The 24,238-nt window shown below is 37.7% G+C and overlaps 1 protein-coding gene across 7 annotated transcripts in view; it reads left to right on the top strand.

The window, feature by feature from the left end:
• NEK10 (NIMA related kinase 10) overlaps positions 1–24,238 on the top strand; it is a 227,445-nt gene that overhangs the window by 83,005 nt on the left and 120,202 nt on the right. For all 7 annotated transcript variants that reach the window (XM_046002046.1, XM_046002044.1, XM_046002042.1 and 4 more), the window contains one exon: positions 11,977–12,052. In XM_046002046.1, coding sequence (XP_045858002.1) covers positions 11,977–12,052 — 76 coding nt within the window. The remainder of the gene's footprint in view (positions 1–11,976; positions 12,053–24,238) is intronic.

Raw genomic sequence — 24,238 nt, 5'->3', positions numbered from 1 at the left:
AAAAGATTTTGTGCTTAGTCAATGAGGTGTGAGAACAGTGAGAAAGAGTCTGAGTTTGTGAAGATTGTGACACCAGAGAATTGGGTGAGGGGATTTAAGGTGTAAGGGTTTGGACATACTGCTTTAGAAATTTGATCATATCCTTTCCTGATTAAAGTCCTTTAGGTAGCTCCCTATGACATTCCTTAGGGTGCTTAAACTCCTTTCTTCATGATCTCACTTTTGCTCTTTACTCTAGCCTCATGGGACAAATTGCTCCCTCCTGAACAGACCATGCTGTGGTCCTATACCTCTGTGACTTCCAACATTGTGTTCTCTCTACCTAGAATGCCCTCTGCTACTCAATTTAAATGCCATTCCTCCAGGTGGCATCTTTGATGGCCACATCTGACAGGTGCTATTTCTGGGCTCCTTAAGGATAGCAGGCTTGTCTTTCTCAGCACATAGGGCAGTGATTTATTGCCATTCCCTCCTTGAGGTAAAGGAAACTGGTTTTCTTTACTTTTTTTCTCAGAAAGCACTTTATAATATTTATTGACTACATGGATAGACAAATGAATGTATGAACAAATGAACTAAAATATACCCAGGTAGAAATATTTAGAAACCAGTTACAAATGAAAAATGATGATTAGGGAAGCTAGTTGGTTTTGAGATCTTGACCTTGACAGTTAAGACTTTGTGGGAAGAGTGTTTAATATAAGAGGAAATGAGGATTAAAGTGAAATCAGGTGGGGCGCCTGGGTGGCTCAGTGGGTTAAAGCCTCTGCCTTCAGCTCAGGTCATGATCCCAGGGTCCTGGGATCGAGCTCCACATCGGGCTCTCTGCTCCGCAGGGAGCCCGCTTCCTCCTCTCTCTCTGCCTGCCTCTCTGCCTACTTGTGATCTCTCTCTGTCAAATAAATAAATAATATTTAAAAAAAAAAAGTGAAATCAGGTGCATAAATGGGGAAAGTTACAAGCAATTCCCATTGGCATCGCAGTGAATAATGTAACCCAAAGTATGAAGGAATTTACTCTATTGAGTGCCAATAAAGTTTGAGAAATCAAATTAGACTTCTCTTGTATTGCTAGAGTCTTGGCATTTTAATTGTTTTCTAGAGGATTAGTGGATTTTAATTGTTATTGGTTGGTTCAGCTGCAGCTGAGAAATCTACGTCATTAAGGAAAAATGAATTAGTGTTACCATTCCGACAGGGAAGTCAAAGTCCTTCTATGCATATTATCTCATACCCCTCCAAAATCTCCTAGCTAAGTAGGCACATAATGAGTCTTTAGCTTTTGTAGGTCTCTTGATCTTTCTTTGAACACATTGTGTGGTTTACTTCTCATAAACCAGATATAGTATATTTTTGAATCTAAGCCAACACGGAGCTTTGAGTGTTCTTAAAAGACTACAGACTATTGAGTCACTCATGTTGCATACCGTCGTGTAACATCTGTGTAGTAAGGATAGCCACACTATTTCTAGAATTTCTCTCATTCAACAAATTACCTTCATGTCCCTAGGAAAACAAGAATATTTTCTGTCAAGCCCACCTTATATTGCTATTAGGTCATGTGAAGTAGGGAAATAGTCAAATCTAATTTCTAAAAAATTTTCTGAAATTCTCACACCGCCAGTGGGTGATTCTGCAATTCTGAGATTTGAATAGCAGTTGGCTTCCAGGAAAAGATGAGAATGGTAGTCCCAAGAAAGATTTCAGGATGATGATGATCTTGACCAGATGATTGTTAGGCTCTCCTGGTGGGAGGGACTCACCTTAGTTGACTGCATAAGTGAATAAGGGTGGCTTGGATGTCTACCATCATAGGAAAAAATTGGAACTAAAATCTTTCCAGTGCTGGATTTATATGGCCTATAAAAGCACCAAAGGACCAGGATAATAAAATTTATTTTAGTGTGTGTTTTCATATGGGCACATTGGGTTATGATTTAGTTCTCTGAGGAATATTTAATGTAAAGGGTAGAATCTGATGTGTTCTGGACATGTTTTTTTTTTTCATTGTGTGAGTTTTCCCAAAGTGTGTTCTCTGAAACAGCATGGTGAGTGGGTAGGAGTGCCTATTTTTACACAGACTAATTCAACAGTGCCTGCTACTACACATCTGATCAGTCTGCCCAGCCTCCCAAGTGTACTGAAGCCACTGGAGCCTTTTAAACTCTATAATCATGCCACAAACAGTGTGTGTGTGTTTGTGTGTGTGTGTGTGCGTGTGTGTGTGTGTGTGTGAGAGAGAGAGAGAGAGAGAGGGAGAATAAGAAAGAGGAAGAGCCTGGCTTCCTGTTTTTATAAGAATCTGACCCTTAGTATTCCTGTTTAATATTAGAACCATGTGTTTAAAAGTTTCATTCATTATTCCAAGTCATAGTAACCAGAACAAAGCCCACATTGGAAAGTGATTTTAGAAGAGTCCATATTTAGTAAGGACACTGGTTTCCCCTGAGAATCTAGTCTACTGGTAGATGTCCTAGAGTGAAATGATGTTTGCGTATCAAAGATATGGAGTTACCTAGAATTCAGAAAGTACTTTTATATCAGGAGATGAATTTTTCATCCTACAACTCTTTTTGATGATGATTCTATCAAAAGAAAGCAATCAAATAATGATGCCGTTGAGAAAGGGAAATACATTTACTGTCTCTCATCCAGGGAAAGGCCTGCCCTGGGGAAGGAAGCTTTGGAAGGGTGGGTGGCACAGTGGAAGAGCTCACCCTAGGAATTTGAGTGGCTTTCAGAGGAGGAAGTGCCAAAGAGGCAGGGGTTTGTTGAGCATCTTTCCAAGAACCCCATATTTCCCCCACAGAACCCTGCCTGGAGAGGATATTACTGATGATCTTGTCACTGTGGAAGTTGGAAGTTGGCCTTCATTTACTGAGGCAGAAGGAAAGAGCCGAGAGGTAGAGAGATGGGAGAGGTTACAAGATGGATATCTTTCTGAAATATTATACGGTAGTGTTCATGTAGCTGCCTCTGTCATTGCCTGGCACTATAGAGATTTCAACCGATCATTTCCTGAAATTGTCACAGTCACTCATCATTTTTATTTTACTCAGAAAAGACATTTTTATCATGGTGAAAGTTTTAGCTGTGCTTTGAAGGAAAAGAGGAACCACCCATAGCTACATCTCTTAAGAATTTACTATGGGAGGAAAGTTATATGTTCATTACCTCATTCAATTTCTCAGGCACATTCCCATTCTCACAGATAATGAAAAGAGTTAGAGAGGTTAGAAAACTCGCTTAAATCACCTAGCTAATAGGTTGACAGTACCAGGGATGAACTACATCTGGCTCTAGTGTTCATCTCTTCATCAACTCTCTTTATAGTATTCCCCCAGAAAGATCAATTCAGGTAAAGAAGACATCCTGGTGGGCATGGGGGGCTCATAATCAAGAACTGTGTTGAATGAATTGGAGGAATCCAATAGTTTTGTTGAGGTGGACATTTTAATTTGGGCAATATTGACAGGGATTTGTCATCTGAACATGGCCTGCAGGGTCTTACATCATCTGGCCATGCCCCTCATTGTCTACCCTCCCAACCAACCTGGCCTTTTTTTCAGTTCTTCAATTGACCATGCTCCCTTGATCACAGGACTTTCCCTCAGTTCCTTAATGGATCATGTTTCCTTGATCACAGGACTTTTGCACATGCAGGTTCCTCTGCTGGATATCTCTTTTCCACTTTCTCTTCTTACCTAGGTAACTCTTGTCCTCTGTTATGTATTCCCTCAATCACCATTTGTCACAGATTTTCCTGAACTGCTGTGTTTTCTGTGTTACTCTCTCATAGTATTATAGATCTACCTGATTTTTAGTGATCCTACCACAATTATAAATTTATATATGTGATACTTTGTTTAATGTGTATGTCTACCATTGGTCCCTATGGGCTATGTCAATATGGATAGTTTCTGATCTGGTTATGGGAGAAATGGATGAATCAGTGAGTAAAGGGACAGTATTGAAGGCCTAGGGCAGCTGGAAACTTTATAAACAATAGCAGTCAGGAAACATTCTGACACTTATATGGGGGCTTGCTTTAATGAAGATAGGGATTGGTAGGTAATTCCTGTGGAATGAATTAGAAAGAAAAGTTTTCTAATGAGATGCACCTAGGTTCTTGCAGGAAAAGGGAGGGCCTGAGCTCCTGGTATATTTAAACTATGGTCACAGAATAAAAAGAAAGAGTCAGATACAAGAGGTGAGGAGTTAGTAAATATAGGAGCAACAGGGAAGAGGCAGAGATTTCAAGCCCAGAAAATGGGGAAGATGAGATGCCATCTGCTGCTTGGGGTATCCTGGGTGACTGTGAATGATGAGCTCAGTCTGGGGTATGAAGGGCCAGGTGCTGCCTATAACTGGGATTGAACTGGCATGGCTTTGAATTTGGGAGCTACTGAGACAGGTGGTGGGTGAAAGTGCCCTATGGAGAGGGATGGAAATACCTTATGACTCCTTGCAAAAGATAAATTTCATAGGTTCTTTTGGAGAAAACAGAGTAGTTGAGTTGTGGATCCAATGTCACACAGATAGTAAACGACAGAGCAAGAATCTAAGCACTCAACCAGAGGCCACACGCATTTTCTATCTGAAGGTTGACAGCTATAGGCTGTAGCACAAACAGGCTACAGTTTTAGCATTTCCTGTATCATTCATTTTATCAAAGGAGAGATTTTTTTTACTGATTTTTTAGGCATAATGTGCCATATGTAAAATGTCATCTGTTGTCATTTTGAATTTCTATAATAGCACATGAATGCTTTTATGACAATGGTTTCTGAAATAAATCCTTTTCCTCTGCTCCTAATATGATCATGAATGTAGAAAGAGTAATAGAAACATTACCACGACTACCAAATGGGCCAAATGGCCAAACAATATTAGCTTTTGTTCTCTTTATGAATACTTTTCAACTACCTGTGTTTTTGTAGACATCCATCTGAGTCTCTGCCATTATCTACATTACATAGAGTGAGTAGAACCCTTGTAAGTACAACTCCTTAGTTTTTGTCTTTCAAAATCAATGGTATTTTTATAAAAACAAGATAATTTCTATGTAGCACTAAGACTAAAAGTTAAAGGATTATTTTAGATTGTAAGTACATGAAGTCTATGTGTGCAAAAGTTATAGTGAGCTCCTAAAAATAGTGATATGCTATACTATTTCTATTAATTTTCTCCAATACACACAAGGAGTAATGGGAAGATTAAAGCAAGCCGTCTAACTCATGACTAGTCCTTTTTAAAATATTTGTTTATTTATTTGAGAGAGAGAGCCTGAGCAGAGGAGAATGGGTAAAGGGAGAGGGAGAGAGAATCTCAAGCAGACTTCCTGTTGTTTGTGGAGCCCAATATGGGGCACGGTCCCAGGACTTTGAGATCATGACCTAAGCTAAAATCAAGTCAGATGCTTAACCAACTGAGCCACCCAGGTGCCCTTAACTTGTGAATAGTCTTAAAAATACTTTGTAAAACTTAACCCTCTACTATTTTTCATTACTGCTACTGAACTGAGAGGGCAGATAGATATATAATTAGAAAATTAGATATTTAGATAGATGATAGATAGATAGATATACATATATATTTTACCCTTGAACAACATGGGTTTGAACTGCACTGGTCCATTTATACATGGATTTTTTTTTTCAGTAAATACAGTTCAGGGTTGTAAGTGTATTTTTTCTTCCTTATGATTTTCTTAATATCATTTTTGTCTACTTTATTGTAAGAATACAATACATAATACTCATAATGTACAAAGTATGTTTGTTGGCTGTTTATGTTATAAGGCTTCTGGTCCACAGGTGACTGTTAGTAGTTAAGTTTTGGGAGAATCAAAGTTATATATGGATTTTTGACTGTGCTGGCCATTAGCACCCCTAACCCTCATATTGTTCAAGGGTCAACTATGTATCCATATATTTATCAAAAGATATAGCTCTGTCAATATACAGTGATAACACAAAGTATGGATCTTGCATACTAGTTAAGAATGATAAACACTAAATACATAAATGAATATTAAACAAAGACAGACCCCTTGTCACCCTCACGGTCCCATTTTTGCTCCAACAAGATCAAAGAAACTATCACAAATCAGGAGAAACTCACCACACTGCAAGCACAAGTACACATTGGTGGGAAAGGAACTGCCCCCGAAAGATGGTTCATAGAACTCCAGAGCGGATGATAAAAAGCTTAAGTCTCCTTTAAGAAGTTAGGGGCAAACAATATCTCTGGTATTGAAGAAGTGAATGTGTTCACAAACCAAGGAACAGAAATCCACTTTCACAACCTGAAAGTTCGGGAAGCCCTGGTGGTGAACACTTTCTCCCTTACAGGCCGTACTGAGACAGAGCAGCTAATAGAAATGCTACCCAGTTATCTTCAACAAACTTGGTGCAGACAGTCTGACTAGTTTACAAAGACTGGCTGAAGCTCTGCCCACACAGTATGTGGATGGAAAACCACCACTTGTTACCAGAGAGGAGGAGGATGAGGAAGTTCCGGATCTTGTGGAGAATTTTGATAAGGCTTCCAAGAATGAAGCAGACCAATAAACTGAGCCAATTTCTTGAAGATGATAAAACTTGAGGAAGTTACTGGGAGCTGCTATTTTATATTATGACTTCTTTTCAACATTTTGTTCATGGATAAAATCTAGATCTCTAATATTTTTAAGGCCAAGTCCCTTGGACACTGCAGCTCTTCTCAGTGTTTGCTTAGACACAATTCATTCTTTGCCGCTAATTAAGCTGACAAAGTCTGGGAATAAAGTTGGAAACAAGGTTAATAAAGTTCTTTTCCTCATACACAGTTTTATTTTTTATTTCATTGACATTGATTTGTATACAGAAAGCAAAGTTGTTTATAGAAAGCTAATCATGGCATGTAACATGTCTGGTAATCTTTGATGAAATTTGATTAAAGATTTTAAATGATTTTAAATGACAGTATAATGTAAAAAAATTAGAAAAATATATCATTTATAATGATGTATAAACACATGTAAAAAAATTAGATAATGAAAGATATGGACCAAATGTAAAAGAAAAGTATTAAAGAAAGGGACAAATATTTATGATAGTATGGTCAAGAAAGACTTTTCTGAAAACCCAGAAATATATGGCCTTCTATACCTGGTAGGAGTTTGGGTTTTATTCTTAGTATTTATTAGAAGTCTTTGTTGAACTTTAACTGTGAGTGGTAGTCTCTGCTCTAGGTTTTCCCAAGATCATTTTGGCTCCGGCATGGAGAATTATGTTTTGGAGGGAGTGGTAGTCTACGTGAACATGCATGGCGGTTTGGACTAAGGTGGTAGCAGTTGTATTAGTTATTGCTATGTAACAAATTGCTGTGAAATTTAGTAGCTGAAGACACCATTTCTGAGGGCCAGGAATCCAGGAGCAGCTTAGCTGAGTGGTTCTGGCTTAGGGTGTCTTAAGAGAATTCAGTGAAGCTGTCAGCTGGGGCTGCGTCTGAAGCCTTGACTCAGGGTGAAGCATGGACACTCACATGGCTGGCAGGTAGGCTCTGGAGTTTGGCTGCAGCTGGGCCTCTCATCCTGCAGGCTGCTCTACTCTATCTGGCCTTTCAGCAGAATAGCCTGAACTATTTTAGGCAAGGATTTCTTAGCTATAACATTAAAACTGCAATATATAAAAGAAAAAAAAATTAATTGAAATTCACAAAAGCTTAAAGCCTCTGTTCTATGGAAGACATTAAGAGAATGAAAAGACAAGCTTCAGACTGGAAGAAAATATTTGCAAATCATATACCTGATAAAGAATTTGTACCCAACACTCAATCATAAGAAAACAAAAAACCCAATCAAATAATGGGCAACATTTTGAAAAGGTATGTCACTAAAGAAGATGCACAGATGACAAATAAGTACATGAAAAATGTTCAAAACTATAAGTCATTAGGGAAGTGCAAATTAAAGCTATACTGAACTTTCACTACATACTTACTAGAATGGTTAATTAAAAAAAAAAATGACAACAGCGACATCTGGCTGGTTCAGTTGGTAGACCAAGTGACTCTTGTTCCTTTTGCTCTCATGGTCATGAGTTCAAGCCCTACCTTGAGCCTAGAGCTTACTTGAGGGAAAAAACATCCAAAATAAATAAATAAATATGTACATAAGTAAGCAAATAAATAAATCTGATAATACCATATGCCGGTAGGCATTAGAAGCAACTAGAACTCATACATTTCTGGTGAGAAAATATATTGGTTTGACAGTTTTTAAAAAACTTAACCATACACTTATTGTATTATCCAGTAATCTCACTGTAACAAGTTTGTTAAAAAAGAAATTAAAAATTATGTTTGCAAAGATTTGTATGCAAGTATCGTACTTACTAGCTTGCTTACTTACTTCAGCTTGGACCACTAGTACAATCTTGAATAAGAATGGTGAGAGGGAACATTCTTGCCTTTCTTGTTTGTTTTTCTCTTTTCTTTTTGTATCATTCAGTTAATACTACCTTGTAATAGTTTTTAATATCTTATAGGAAATCTTGTCTTTTTATCAAAATCCATGGCTCCTTTTGTTTCTATTTCTATTAAGTATGTTAATTTTATACTTAGTTTGTGAAATTCTACCCAAAATATTTGGAGGCATTTGATTGGAATTACATAAGTTAGTTTAGAAGGAATGGCATCTATGTAATATTGAGAATTCTAACCCATGAACTTCGAGTTTCTCTCCATTAATTTTAGTCTTTAATGACTGTAACAAAATTGTATAATTTTCCCTGCATAGATCTTTCATGTCTTTTATCATATTATTCCTGGATATTTGTTTCTCTGCCATTGTAGTAGTGTGTTCCCTTCTCCTCCTCCTTTTTTGTCTCCATCTTCTTCTTCTTTGTCTTTATCTTCTTCAGAAGGAAAAAAAAAGTTTTTGCTTTATTTTAAGAATTCAGTTATGAAAGGCACATTAAACAATTTGTTAATGTAGCAATCTCATCAAAGTGTATAGCAATATATTAACAAGCTTGCCACACCTTTTGTTTTCTTTTTTAATAGATATAATTGACACATGCCATCTTATTACTTTCAGGTGTAAAACATAATAATTTGATGTTTGTATATATAGTAAAATGATCACTACAACAAATCTAGTTGACATCCAGCTTTGTTTTGTTTTGTTTTTAAATATTTTTATTTACTTATTTGAGAGAGACAGAGATAGTGACAGAGATAGAGCAGGAGCAGGGTGAAAACAGAGAAGCAAGGAAGCCCCAACGTGGTTCTGAGCAGGGAGCCCTGACATGGGGCTTTATCCCAGGACCTTGAGATCATGACCCGAGCCAAAGGCAGAGGCCTGATGACTGAGCCACCAAGGCGCCCCATGTTTTTGAAAGAAAAATATTCACATTAAGTAGAGAATTAGTTGTAGCTTTTTATAGATGCCTTTTATCAGGTTAAGGAAGTACATACCTATTTATACTTTTATGGAAAGAACAGATGTTGAATTTTGTCAAATTCTTTTCATACATATGATCATATGATTTTCCTTCTTTAATGTGCTGATTTGGTGAACTCTATGATTGACTTTCAAATGTTGAATTAGCCTTGCATTTCTGGCATAATGTCCCTTATGTATTATCATTTTTATCTATGTCTAGATTTTACTTGCTTATATTTATCTATGTCTAGATTTTACTTGCTTATATATTTTTTGCTTATATTTTTTGTGTGTGTGTGTATTTCCATGGGGAATTTTGTTCTGTATTTTCTTTTTTTTTTTAAATTAATTTATTTTTTTCAGCGTAACAGTATTCATTGTTTTTGCACAACACCCAGTGCTCCATGCAATACGTGCCCTCCCTATTACCCACCACCTGGTTCCCCCAACCTCCCACCCCTGCCCCTTCAAAACCCTCAGGTTGTATTTTCTTTTAATGTCTTTGGCTTTGATCTCAGAGTAATCTTGGCTTTGTTAAATGAGTTTGGAAGTGTTCTATTTTCTGGTAGAGTTTGTGCAAAATTGATATTTATTCCTTAAATGTTTGGTAGAATTTGTTATTGAAATCATCTGGGCCTGGTTTTTCTTTGTTGGTAGTCCTGTGTTTCGATAAGGTTTGGGGCTTTAGAATTAAGAAACGCCAGATTCACATCTTACTGTTAATTTCTCCTTGTAAGACCTTGGGGCAAGTTACTCAATCTTTAAGTAACCTGAGCCTCAGTTTTCTCATTTATAAAATGGGTGGCTGCGAAGACTGAATAATAAGTATCAGTTGTTCAATCTGTATTATTCTGAGTTTATATATGTTAACTTATTCAGATTTTGTTATTGTGTCATACTATTTACTACTATTTATGCTGTTATAATCCTTATTTTAGAGGCAGAAAACTACTACAAAGGGAGATTAAATAATTTACCCAGAGTTACTCTGGTAGCACATGATGGAGCCAAGATTTGAACTGAGGCTAGTTCCTGAGTTCTTGCTTTAAGTGCTAAGCTGCACTAACCATAATAACACCTGTCTTTCAGGATTGCTAGCAGTGTTCAATTAGGCAATTCATGCAAGCAGCTCAATTTGTGTTATTTCAAAGTTGTTTAGTAAATGGGTATTGTTACTAATAATGTGAATTACTATTAGTTTGAAGTCTAACTACTTTGGAATATTTTGAACCTGAAAGACATATGTCTTTCTAGTATAGACACATGGTCAAATACCTTTATTAAAGTTCACTGCAGGGGCGCCTGGTTAGTTAAGTTAGTTAAGCATCTGCCTTCAGCGCAGGTCATGATCCCAGGGTCCTGGGATAGAGAGCCCCCATATCAGGCTCCCTGTTCAGTGGGGGGCCCGCTTCTCTCTCTCTCTGCAGCTCCCCCTGCTTTGCTCTCTCTCTCTCTTTTCTGAGAAATAAATAAATAAAATCTTAAAAAAAAAAAAGGACATTGCAGTAAAATTTTATAAACGTTTGGTGCCCTGTGGAAAGTGATATTGTGAATACCAAATCTTATTCGGCATAGCACCTTGAATTCTTGCGCTGGTTCAGCGCTGGTTCAGCGCTGGTTCAGCACTGTCTTTTTGTGTAATCCTGGTAATTAAATCTCTCAAAGAAAGTGTTAGAGGCTATGAAGAATATCTGTTTCCTTCACTTTGACCTAAGTTGTTGAGTGGTTTAAAAAAGAGAAATATCTAAAGGTGCTTAGAAAAGTACAGCGAGTGCTTGAGCGCCTGGGTGGGCTCAGTGGGTTAAGCCTCTGCCTTCGGCTCAGCTCAGGTCATGGTCTTAGGGTCCTGGGATTGAGCCCTTCATTGAGCTCTCAGCAGGGATCCTGCTTCCACCCCTCTCTCTGCTTGCCTCTCTGCCTACCTGTGATCTCTCTTTCTCTCTCTGTCAAACAAATAAAATAAAATCTTAAAAAAAAAAAAAAGTACAGCTAGTGCTCATATTAAGTATAAATATTTGGTGTTCTAAGTTAAAAATCAAAATTGTTTGTTGATATATATTTTGAGATGATTCTCATTATCATTATTTACTGTGATAGTAGTTAGATGCCATTTAATATCAGATTTTCAGGTTTCTCTGGTGGTTATTCAGGCTTGCCTTATTTTAGCTTTTTTTTTCTTTTTCTGTCCAAATGAGGTGATGCCTGGCATATGCCAAAATATCAGATTCATTTTATTTATTTGAAACTTATAAAGATAACCTAAAAAGTGCAACCACAAGTTCGATAAGTACTTTGCCCTACTTTTCAGTCAGCAAAACTTATTTTAGCTTTTTAGTGATAAATCTCATTATTTCATAATATCTAGCACAGTGGCCTATTGTATGCATGTGATTAATTAAGACTGTGAGTAGTGTGGAAGATTGGCACATGGTGCTTTTTGACAGAAGGTTAAAGCTTTCTGTTGTGAACTTTAATAGTTATTGTGCAGAATGTCAAAAGCTAAGGAACCATGATAATAATAACATTGCATTTTTTTGTGAATTATAGCTGACTTTGGGCTGGCAAAGCAAAAACAAGAAAACAGTAAACTCACGTCTGTTGTTGGAACAATCCTGTATTCCTGGTAAGGACAATTATTTTATGGTTCTCAAACAGCACACCTAACTGTTTGGGGCTTTAGTTTCATGTGTTGGCTTGCAAAGGAAAGACGATTTTAGGAAAAGGAGCTTATTTAATGTTTTCCTCAATTACCCAGATAATACACACGTACACAAGTATACATCATTATGTGTGTTTGAAATAACAACAAGAAATTGTCTTTAGGGTAACTCTGCCCCTCATGGAGACCACTTTTATTACTTATAAATTGAAACGTTCCTTGGCACATAGTAGGTATGCTATTGTTGTTGAAGAATCTGTGAAGAAACTAACAGACTCGCTACTCACCATGACACTTGGAATATTTTATTGTACCTGCTCGAAAAAGGACTGTTTTTCTCTGTCTTCCTGTAAACATTCAAGGACAGGAGAAAGGTTTTTTTGTGTACCAATACGTATCCTGGCACCCAGGAGATAATAGGTGCTGAATACATTTTACTGAGTGAATGAATAAATGCTGACAAATATACTTAGGCCTATGTTTATAACGTTGGTCGCTTCTTGGGTACATGGGTGTTTATATTTTGATGAATTGAAACACTTGTAACTTATTTAGCATGCTTTGAGGGTTCCTTTACAATCCATTAATTATTAGGCAGTGAGAATCTTCTTTTGCTGATCACGTATCATTTGTCTGAATCTTTTCAAATTAGCAAGCAGATAGAGTCATCAGTAGACATAACACATTCAGGGAAATATTCTCAAATCTTATTCAGCAGGTCAAGCCATCTAGACCCTTCCACCTTCTTTTTTAATCTACTCTGTTGTTGTGCAATTGATTTCCAGGGATAGGACTCTGAATAAATCTTCTCAAGGGAGGGTGGAAATTCTCTGTAAGTAACAGTCTTATTTTAAAAATGCCTTTCCTGCAAGAATATTCAGAGTAGTGTCAGGGTTCCTACTAGGATTCTGACTCTGTTGGCTAGTTATTCTCTCAAGTAATGAATGCAAAATTAGGACGTTTCCTAATAAACTGAGTGACACGTCCAGTTCCTTTTGAATTTTTTGTATCTTCATTTTCTGAGTTTGTGAATTGGACAAAAATAAAGCAGATATATTTCATGATACCTCCCTGCTCTGAGTCTCATACCTCCTGCCTTTTTCTTTATTTGTCTTTTTAGCCATCCCCAAAGTGTTTCCCACCAAATTCTATAATCTTTGTATAATCCTGAACTTCTCCGTGACTATTAATGTAGACATAGGATGTCTGTTCCTGCCTTCTGGAGGCCCACGCATTTGATGAGTCTGATGTTCCCCTGTCCTTTCTTCTTTCTTTTGCCTTTGCTTCCTCAAATATTACCTTATTTAATGGAAGAAAGTTCTCTTTATCTACTTTTGTAGGAAGTGCCTCAGAGCATTCTTTATTCTATAGCTCAGCTGCTAGATAAATGGTTTGTGGACACTGGACTGATTGTGCTAGAACAGAAGGTCAATAAAAGCTCCTTTTCTTCCTCTGATTTGATTCATAATGAAGCAGGTCATTGTTATCCTTCTCATGGAAAATAACCTCCAAATATGGTCCTTGGTTCTGGTTTTTATCTGCATGTCTTACTTCAATTCCAGAGTCCAAGACTGCACACTATCTTCAATGGCATTTGCAGAGCAAATTTTAGAGTTTGAAGTTCTGAGAAACATTTTAGGCATGTTCTTCATGGAACACTTATTTGGGATTTCTGGGTAATAAGAAAGTATGAGCTAAAACGAATGGAAAACTTTGACTAATCCTGGAATGGGAATTCTTTGAGACTTTATTGCTTAGTGTAATCCCATTCACATTATGACATTAGGTAATTTAAAGGAAAGCTGGGGATGTTTCCATTGGATGGGTGATAATAAACCTGTAGATAAACTTGGACAAGCAGAGACAAAGTGAAGCACACCCAACAATTGACTGTACCTCTTGCATTCTTAAAAATGTGGTAATAAACTCAGAACTCTTAAATTGCATAGAACAGTTCAGTAACTTCCAGGTGCTCATTATTTAAAGACCAAGTCTTCAGTGTGGCTACAAGCCCACAACACTGCATGTTCTAGCGCCTGCCGAGTCATCATCTTTACTTTAGCCCTGCCCTCACTCTATTGATTTCTAGCTGCTGCACCTGTGTTCCCACTGACCGCAGGGCCTTGGCACATGCTGCTCCCTCTGCTTGGAATACTCCCCACTGGCCATCTGGTTAAATCTTTTTCATCCTTCATCTCTCTGCTGGAGTGTTGTCTTCTCTGGAGAAACCTCCTAGCCAACATGTATTTTCCCTGGTCTATATACTTCATGCACTTTTCTTTCATATGGTTGAAATTTTCACTTATTTTGTGAGATGCCTGGATGATTTTGTTCACCACTATCCCCACCCCAGAGTCTGGTATTTTATAGGCTCACAAAAAGTATTTATTATATGAATGATCTAATACTTGCATGGTTATGAACAGTACTTGACACAATGAGCCATAAAGAAAATTGCTTCTTTTGACTGTAACAAAATTTTAATCTTCCATCTCTCTCCCCTTGTGATGTTCCTTCAGATCCTCAAGATGCTCCTACATGATTTCTCTTTCTCCAGCTAGCCACAGAGTTTATGTCCTTACTTCCTTCTGGTATCTGCTTTAATGTCACTCCTGGAGGGAGGTTTTCCTGATCACCTACCCCAAACAGCAGCCTCCTTCTGACTATCCCTTACTCTTGCTTTATATTTTCATGGCATCTGCCTCTATCTGACATTATGTCATATTTTAATTGATCTATCCTATGTCTCTCCACTAAAACACAAACTCCATGATGGTGGAGCTGTTGTTGACTTTGTTCACTGCTGTTTCCCTGGGGCTTGAAGAACAGACTTATAGAATCTTAATAAATATTTTGAGTTATTAAAATGAAAAAAAATTTTAAGTGAAAATGAGTCATTCTGGATTTTTGTTTGTCTGAAATGCCTTTTTAAAAACTTTATTAAGTAATTGGGAAAATGGACACGTATAGTTGTATATATTTAAAATATACAACACAATGATTTGATTTACATATACATCATGGGATGATTATTAAGATCAGGATAATTAACACATCCATCCACTTAGTTAACTTTCTTCTGTTCTGTTCTTGCAACAATGCTCAAGCTCTACTCTCAGCAACTTTTTAGCAAACAATACCATATTATTAATCACAGACACATACTGTACCTTAGCTCCTTGGAACTCTTTCTTCTTGTAACTGAAATTTTGTATCCTTTGATCAACATCTCCCCATTTCTCCCTTCCCCAGCCCTGAACAACCATCACTCTCATCACTCTACTCTCAGTTTTTATGAAATCAGTTTTTTTTTTTTTTTTTTTTTTTTTTGGTCTTTGTCTGGCTTATTTCACTTAGCATATTATCCCCTAGGTTCATTTATGTTGTTGCAAATGGCAGGATTTCCTTCCTTTTAATGGGTAAATAATATTCCATTGTATAAATATTCCATATTCTATATTTTAATATGATGAAAAATCCATGTGTGTTTTTATCAGGGTCTAAAGCACTAATATATTTTTGAATTTTTTCTGACTTTTGCTTTCATGAAGCTTAAAGGGAACATTTTTAGTTTGAAACAGTAAGTACTTTTGTGCCAAGGTCTGCTGTATTTTTTCTATTTATTTACTTTATATCTTTCATAGTTACCAGAACAGTGACTAATGGGATCGTGCAGGATATTATCATTTAAAAAAAATAAAATGTGGAATGATTAGAAGTTATTGAGACAAGTGTTCTTCTATGACTTATAAATTGGTCCTGAGGGAAATTGCTAAAGAAGAATTTTAAAGAATGAGAGCATAATTGGGAAAAGGATGTGAAATTGGCAGGCAGACTGGTAGGGTTATTATTGAGAGAATAGGCTCTGGAATCAGACTGCTTGGGTTTAAGTCCTGGGTCTACTGTTGAGAGTTATAAATGATTGAATTTCTCTGTGTCGCAGTTTCCTCATCTGTAATCTGAGATTATTAATAGTGCCTACCTTCTAGGATTGTTGTCATATTAAGTGAGGTAGTACAGGTTGCGTGCTTGGAACAATGCCGGATTGGCATATAGGAAGCGCTCATTAGACCACAGTGATGGGTATCTGCTAATTGGACTCTAAAATTTGAAAGGATGGCACTCATTTGACTATATAGATTGTATGGTGTCTAAGAATCAGATTCATTTATTTTTTTAACAGTATTTTTTAAAAGATTTATTTATTTATTTATTTGACAGACAGAGATCACAAGTAGGCAGAGAGGCAGGCAGAGAGAGAGAGGGAGAGAGAGAAGGGGAAGCAGGCTCCCTGCTGAGCAGAGAGCTCGATGCGGGACTCCATTCCAGGACCCTGGGATCATGACCTGAGCCGAAAGCAGAGGCTTTAACCCACTGAGCCACCCAGGGCCCCCCTCAGATTCATTTCTTAATAATTACAATAGAGAAGAATTACTTATGCTGTGTTTATTTATAGTTCATTCTCCTTCCCTATCTCTATGTTTGCTCCCTGAATGGCTGCTTTGGTTACTAGGAAGGATCAAGATTTTTCTAGCAGCTGAGGAGTGTGAAAGGGAAGGAGTATGTGTTTAGCATGCAAAGACAGGGAACCTGGAGAAAGAGAACTTTCCATACTGGGGCCTTGAGCAGGTGGGATGTGGGGATGCTTTTACCTGTATTTGCATTTATTTATGGCTTCTCTGTGGCCCAGCAGGATAAGATATACCTGAATAATATATAAGATCACCCTTTCTGCCCACAGACCCTCCAAGGCTCTATAAATACACAGACAAACACACACACACACACACACGCATACACACACACAGACCCTTAGATGAGGTAGGAGTGAATTTTGAACAAACTCAGGATTTATTTACACAAATTGAACTCTGAATACATCTTAAGACTCAGTAGAATAGGTCACATGGTCCCACGAATTTAAATGGAAGCTGAAAGATAGAAACCACTAGAGAGTATCTATTAATGGTGTTCCACCCCATAATGTCTACCCAGCAGCACAAAAAGCAAGAAAGGGAGTTCTCTCATGCTTGATTTTGTCAGTGGAAGTCCTTGCTTCTTTTTTGATTGGTAATTCCAAATCATATATCTTCAGTTTCTACATCTCCTTTTCTTTACCTTTTTAAAGTCCTTTTTACAAGTAAACATTGGTCTGTAAGCAGTGGATGTCTTTCTCCACATTTACCTGAATTATTTGTCTAGTTTGCCATTTTAAACATTTGATATTCAAGGCATTATATCAAATATTCCACATTTCCTATTAGAAGTAAGTGCGAAAGGGATTACAGGATGGTCAGATGTTTTACTTTAACATGTTTTTGCTGGTGGCGGGGGGAGGGGTGGTTTGACCAAAGGAAATGTCCTCCTATTCTTAAACACAATTTATTGAATAATTAAGAAATTAGATGAATTACTTGATGATGAAATAATATATGTTTTGATTATCTACTGTTACAGAACAGATCATCCCAAAATATAATTACTTAACAACAGTTTGTATGGGTGTGCTGTGCAGTTCCTCGGTTGGTTTCATTGGGCTCACTTACATGGATGCATCCAACTGAAGTATTGTCTTGTCCAGAAGGTCCGAGATAGCCTCACATATCTGACAGTGAGAGCTGATTCTTGTTGAGGGCCCCTCGAATCTGTTCCAGGTAGCCTTTTACGAGACTGTGATAGAGTGGCATTCTAAGAGGGTTCCCCTGGATCACCTCATGCCTATACTGCCTACCCCTGGCCCATGCTGGGAATTGCAGGAACCCTCCCATCTGTCAGTGTCCTTCTAGCACTATTTGCAGAGATAACTTAACATGGTGCTCACTTTATAGGAAAAATACTTAAAGGAATGCCATTGTTTATTGAAGGCTGCATTAGGAGCTAGGAGGCATTAAATCGATAGCTAAGATATGAAGTCCAAGGTTTGGCCCAACACACCTGAGGATGGGGCATTAGTAGAATAGGTTCACACTACTGCCATGGCATGGTCAGTGCCTTTATTTCCACACAATACAATATAATTTATTTCTCTATACTTCAAGCATTGGTACATCTCCACAGTGTGAAAATGAAATTCTCCTTCAGTTCAATTCTTAACAGACTCAGCATATTTAGGGGAAAGCAGGAGCTGTGGTTTGACTGGGTTGGGATTTATGTTGGAATAGTGGGAGACCTGGAATTTTCCTCTTGGCATTATAGACCTGCTGGGTATCTCTCAGCCTGGCAGTCCCTTAATGGAAATACTCTTCTTCAGAAGACCTGCAGAGTGAAACTGTTCGTCACTTCACGTGTTTCTTACATAGGTACGTCAGCAATTGTCAGGATCAGACAACTTAGTTCTTTCCCATAGGGAGAATTCAATATAATTTGGGGAGATGCACACACATACACATATACACACATGAGTAGAATGATCAAGGATTAGTAAGCCACACAGTGCTTACGTGAGCCTCTGGCAGGTGCACAGAGAAAGTCCGTAGGAACGGTATGGAAAGCTCTGGGTAGAATGGGGAGCTGCCAGTGCTGCAGAACTTGAGGGACAGGCCCACAGGGGTGGAGTGAGCACTCCACTATTCTGTATAATGGTTGTACCCTGGTCTGTGCACTAGGCGGGATTTATACAAAGTGACTTATAGTTTCCTTCCATTAAGACACTATGGCAGGACTTCCTTGGAAGCGAGTCTGGCTGACTGATCAAATGGTCAGAAGGAAAGAAGAGAAAAGAGAACAGTGATGAGGGTAAACAGAGAAAGGAAACTGTGGGGGAAGGCAGAGGATTTAAACAATGGGGAAATATGAAGGTCAAATTATATCAGAGGTAGATAATTAAAGAAACATTTTAGTTATGTTGCAATCAGTGCTGCATTCACTGTCTTATTCTTATGAATGTATTACCCAATACATTACCCAATGATTATTACCCAATGACATTATTCTTATGGATGTATTACCCAATGACATTACCAATCATAATCCCTTTACATCAGTTTATTTCATAACTTATTCAGCTAATATTAACACTCTGCACTATTATTACATTTTAAACTTAATGTTAATTATTGATTTTTAATCTTGACATTTCAGAATGCCCTTAACAATCCTAGGAGAGGCTATAGCACAATGCCAATAAAAGAAAACATCTTTTGAAATGGCAGATATTGTTTTTCTCCCAAAAAGTAGGAATAGTTACAAGTCCAATATTTTGAAATTCAAGCTGCCCTTTAGGGAAGGAATTTTCAAAAAAATACACATAACAACAAAACAATAAACTGTCAATCTGGGACAATATTATGCTCTATAATAAAATGACAAAATAAAGATTTGAAAATGTGAACTGTATGTAACTTCAATACATACTGGTAGCACTCAACCATTTCAAAACCTCATTTTCACAGAAAGGGGAACTTGCTGGATCCACACATTTGGTGGGTAAATTCTGAAAGATTTTATGTGTATTACCTAATATCATCTTAGTATTCCAGGGTTTCAGGAGAACCTTATCTATTCCCCATAAAGCATTTTCCTCCCAGTCCACCCAGATCGCATTACCTTATTTACCTCAATTTATCCCCAATTTTTATAACAAAACCTGCTTCATCCATAAACTTTATAAAACCGTGCTCCAAATCACAGCAGTGAGAGTAGCAATGAGATGTCATTGGGTTTGCCTGCAGGGCTGTCCTTCTATAAGAACCAGTATAATGTAGTACAGACTCTAGGCTGGACAGCCTGGGTTTTCTCCTGGCTCTACACCTTCCTGTTTGAATTTGGGCAAGTAGCTTACTATTTCTGGGTCTTAATTTCCTTATCTGAAAGCTGGTGGTGATAGTGATAGTTCCTACTGCATAAGGTTGTTGTGAGGATTAAAAAGATAGAGGACAGATATATAGGTAGCTAGAAAAATAGATAGAGATAAGTAGATTGCACTAGCATTTGGAGTATAGCAGGGAGCACACTAGCTGGGACCAACAGCTTTATTCTTTAGGAAAATATTTCTTCCCCCACTCCACTCTAGGTACTCTTCTAGATGGTTTAGTAAGTCCCATTGTGTTAGAGATCTTGCCTCTGTGGCTTGTTTGGGCTGCCCAGACTTGGTGTTCCTCCCAAGGTGGGCCAGTCCTAGCATTCCTGCCCCTGTTGGGAAAATGGCAGGTGTGGGAGTGTTCTCTTCTTTGAAGCTGATCCAATTGGAATTCTTTTCTGAGAATGTGCTTGGCTGGGACTCAGTAAAGAGGTGAAACTGGAATGTGAAAGGCCCAGGAATGGGCGGTGGCCATGTTTGTAGCCATAGCGGAGGTCCATCTGAGAAGAGGCCAGTACTTGGAGAGAATAAGAGGAAGAGAGGAAAAGTTCTGGCAAGGTCCAAACCCTAGATTCCATTTTCTTTAAGACCCAGCTGCAACTTTGCTCTTCTTGTATGTACAAAGCCTATCAGTGAGTTCCTCTGGTTGCCTAGCCTTGCTGCATATCTTTCGCTTGACCCTTAGTTCAGGTTGCCCCCGGTGCACACTCTGAGACAAGGGTTCATGTGCAAGGGGATCCTAGGAAACAAGGGTAGAGGCGTGGGGAAGAGAGACAAGGAAGGGAAGACAACAAATGAAGAGTTTCTTGGGGGCAATTCACCACTATGGGCAACTGGATCTCAAACCTACTGGAGCCAGTTTAAATGTGTAACTCAACGACACCAGGTCATACCCACCATTGGTTAAGGTCGGTTACACAAGTTGAAATACACAAGTTGACTGATACTTCCGGCCTGTTGTGCCGCCGGCAAAGAACGTCCAATGGGTTAAGAAAAATCCTCAGACAAACATGCAAATGGTTGGAACTCAGGCCAGTATGCTCTGAAGAAGTAAGCGTGAAGGGGGAGTAGCGAAGACACCTGTAGAACCTGCTTTGACTTATAAGGGAAAACACTCCGACTGGTGCATGAGAAATCACTTGCAATGTGGCCTCGAAGTCTTTGTGGAAGCCGGGCAGAAATGTGGCCAATCCTCTTCTGTTCTTTGAGCAAACATAAAATCTTCCCAGCTCTTTCTGGACAGTCTTCCGTGTCGATAGGGGGAAGTCATTAAAGAATTCCCCAACAATTTGTTTTAGATTTTACTCCTCATTAGATGGAGGTGAGATTTTTTTTTCCCCCCAATCTCATCCTGAGAGATTTTCTCCCTCCCTATAGTTCTGGACTCGTAAAGAAGATGGTAATGTGATGCAGGTGATGTAATGATCACTTGAAAATAGCTGTGAAAGTAATAACTAAAAATCAGAAGCAGATAGGAATCTTCTCCCCGTGAGTGTGTCGACTAGCTTGTATAAAAGCTGTCTGAAGTTTACTTGGTAGTTGCTTGACTGCTTTTTAAAAATCAGTCTTTTGTTAAGGAGCAAGACTATACATTTTTATGTGATTTTATATTTAGAGGAATGCATTTGTATAATTATATACTAGAATTGAGAGATTGTATTATCCTTCTTTGCAAAATTACCATAATTACTTTATTTAGTTATGTACTTGAATTTTAAAAGCTGGTGATATTTGGCTTGAATACAAATACAAAATATGTGATGTCAACCGATATGCTAGCATTTTTTTTTTTAAACTTCATTAGAGACAAGCAAATGGCAGTCGATGTATGATGAAAAATTTAAAGGCTGTTGGATCTGAATTTAATTTCTGTTTGTGACTCGAAGTAGGCAGTGCTTGATAATTTGATGGCTGGAGTGTAATCGCTGGGGGAATGTAATCCATTTGTTTAATTGCCCAGACTCCTCACTGTATTTACAGTTAATTGGTTCTCATTATGGTCCTGCTAATAGATACCATAAAGCAGTAGGATTAGAGAAACCTGAAAAAGAACATTTAATTTTTATTCTTTCTTGAAGCAAAACTTAACAAGTGTTTATCTGGTTCATTTTTCACCATCTTCATGACAGGTTAAGGGGGAAAAAGTCTCCAAGGGAAGTGATTTATAAATTCTTTTCATGGTTTTGGGCCTTTGCCTTTGAAATTTCTATAGCCAGAAAGCCAAAAACCCAAAAGTATTCTTATGTCTAATTGAGGTCCTTTTCTTATGACTTGAAATGCTTTTTGGACTTCAGTGACTGTGCAAAGGAGCGGATCACAACCCACCTTTTAATAGTTCTTCATATAGTGAAAGATTCTAAGTCTTTCCTTCTAAAATTCTTCCCTGTTTCTTCATAATTCTAAACGTGCCGTTAGGGATTCCAGATATTCCCCCAAAAGCTGCCCATACTAAACCTTTTCTAATGCCTTAGGAAGGCCACATGAATTCATCTGACGAGGAGGAAAACAAGTTCCTTTTTTAAAGTGCAATTTTAGTGCTGCATTTTTAGCTCAAATATATGCTTTTGTTCCACATAAGGGCTGATTTTACTTTGTTTCATTTACTGACTTCGTTTACTGATGGAGAAAATTAAAATTGTAAATGTCCGTAGAAGATCTTCCAGTCTCTGCTTTTTCTTCCCTTCCTCCTTCCCCACAGTTACCCTCACTATACATTCAGGAGGTGCCAATGTAAACAAATAATGAAATTACTATAAATGAATATTTCTCATCACTGATTTTTAAAATTTTTAAAATCAGTGATCTGTTAACTGTAATTTTCAGAATTGTTTTTAGATACATAAACATTTTTACTTATTTTTAACTTTTTTTCTTTTTTTTTCCCCTGTGTATTTGATATTTTATTTCTAGATTATTTCCAACTATTGTGGCTACTGTACAATGAAATGGGGGCCTGGTTAGGTTGGCTAGGTAAATAATGGTAAGTGGTATTATAGTAAGGTGTTTGTTGACCTAAAATCATATGCATAGTATATTGTTAAGTGGAAAGATAGGTTACCAATAGTACATGTATATTGCCATCATAAAAACAGAAATATCTGAAAATCCTGCCAAATATGGCATCATGAACTGAAAGTGAATTAAAAACCAAAGGATGACAATCAGAAATAAAACAAAGAACAAACCCCTGAGTCCCCCAAAAGTTCAAAACTTGTTGATTAAAATTTCTTCTATTGTTTGCTTATTATAAAAGCAGTATATTTTTAGTGCAGAAAATAATGAGAAAAGAATCCTATTAGGAACACTCATAATCTTACTAACCCAGAGGTGGGACAAATCTCAAAAAACCACTTTGTGTCTCAATTTCAAATCCTTCTCTGTGCAAATACATAGATACCCATGCACATACATACATGCACTGATATAAATGAATGCTCTTTTTGTACCTTAGTTTTATATACATATTGTGTTCTAGTATCTGGGTAAATCATAAATTAGGCAACCAGTCTTCTTTTTTTTTTTAATATCTTATTTATTTGACAGAGAGAAATCACAACTAGGCAGAGAGGCAGGCAGAGAGAGAGGAGGAAGCAGGCTCCCTGTGGAGCAGAGAGCCCGATGCGGGGCTCGATCCCAGGACCCTGAGATCATGACCTGAGCCGAAGGCAGAGGCTTTAACCCACTGAGCCACCCAGGTGCCCCAACCAGTCTTCTTTTTTAAGACATTAAAAATTATTTCCAGCTTCTCCCTAATTCATATGACATAGGGCATGTATAATCGGCTGAAAATCAATTAGAACTAAGAAGGCAAAGAAGTTTTTACAGCAAAATAATTATCAATATGTGGAAAATCCAATAATTGGGGATATTCATTGGTGATTAATTTCTCATTTTCTAAAAGAAATTTTCATTTTCACCAGAGTTTTTTATGGCCATTAAGATAAGAATAGCTAGCTAGATCCCACCTCCCCCCAGCAACCCCCAGTTTGTTTTGTGAGATTAAGAGTCATTTATGGTTTGTCTCCCTCCCAATCCCATCTTGTTTCATTTATTCTTCTCCTATCCCCCTACCCCCCCATGTTGCTTCTCCATGTCCTCATATCAGGGAGATCATATGATAGTTGTCTTTCTCCGATTGACTTATTTCACTAAGCATGATACGCTCTAGTTCCATCCATGTCATCGCAAATGGCATGATTTCATTTCTTTTGATGGCTGCATAGTATTCCATTGTGTATATATACCACATCTTCTTTATCCATTCATCTGTTGATGGACATCTAGGTTCTTTCCATAGTTTGGCTATTGTAGACATTGCTGCTATAAACATTCGGGTACACGTGCCCCTTCGG

The sequence above is a fragment of the Meles meles genome, chromosome 4 (genome assembly GCF_922984935.1).
Source record: "Meles meles chromosome 4, mMelMel3.1 paternal haplotype, whole genome shotgun sequence".
NCBI lineage: Eukaryota > Metazoa > Chordata > Mammalia > Carnivora > Mustelidae > Meles > Meles meles.
This window is presented reverse-complemented; position numbering and strand designations above follow the sequence as displayed.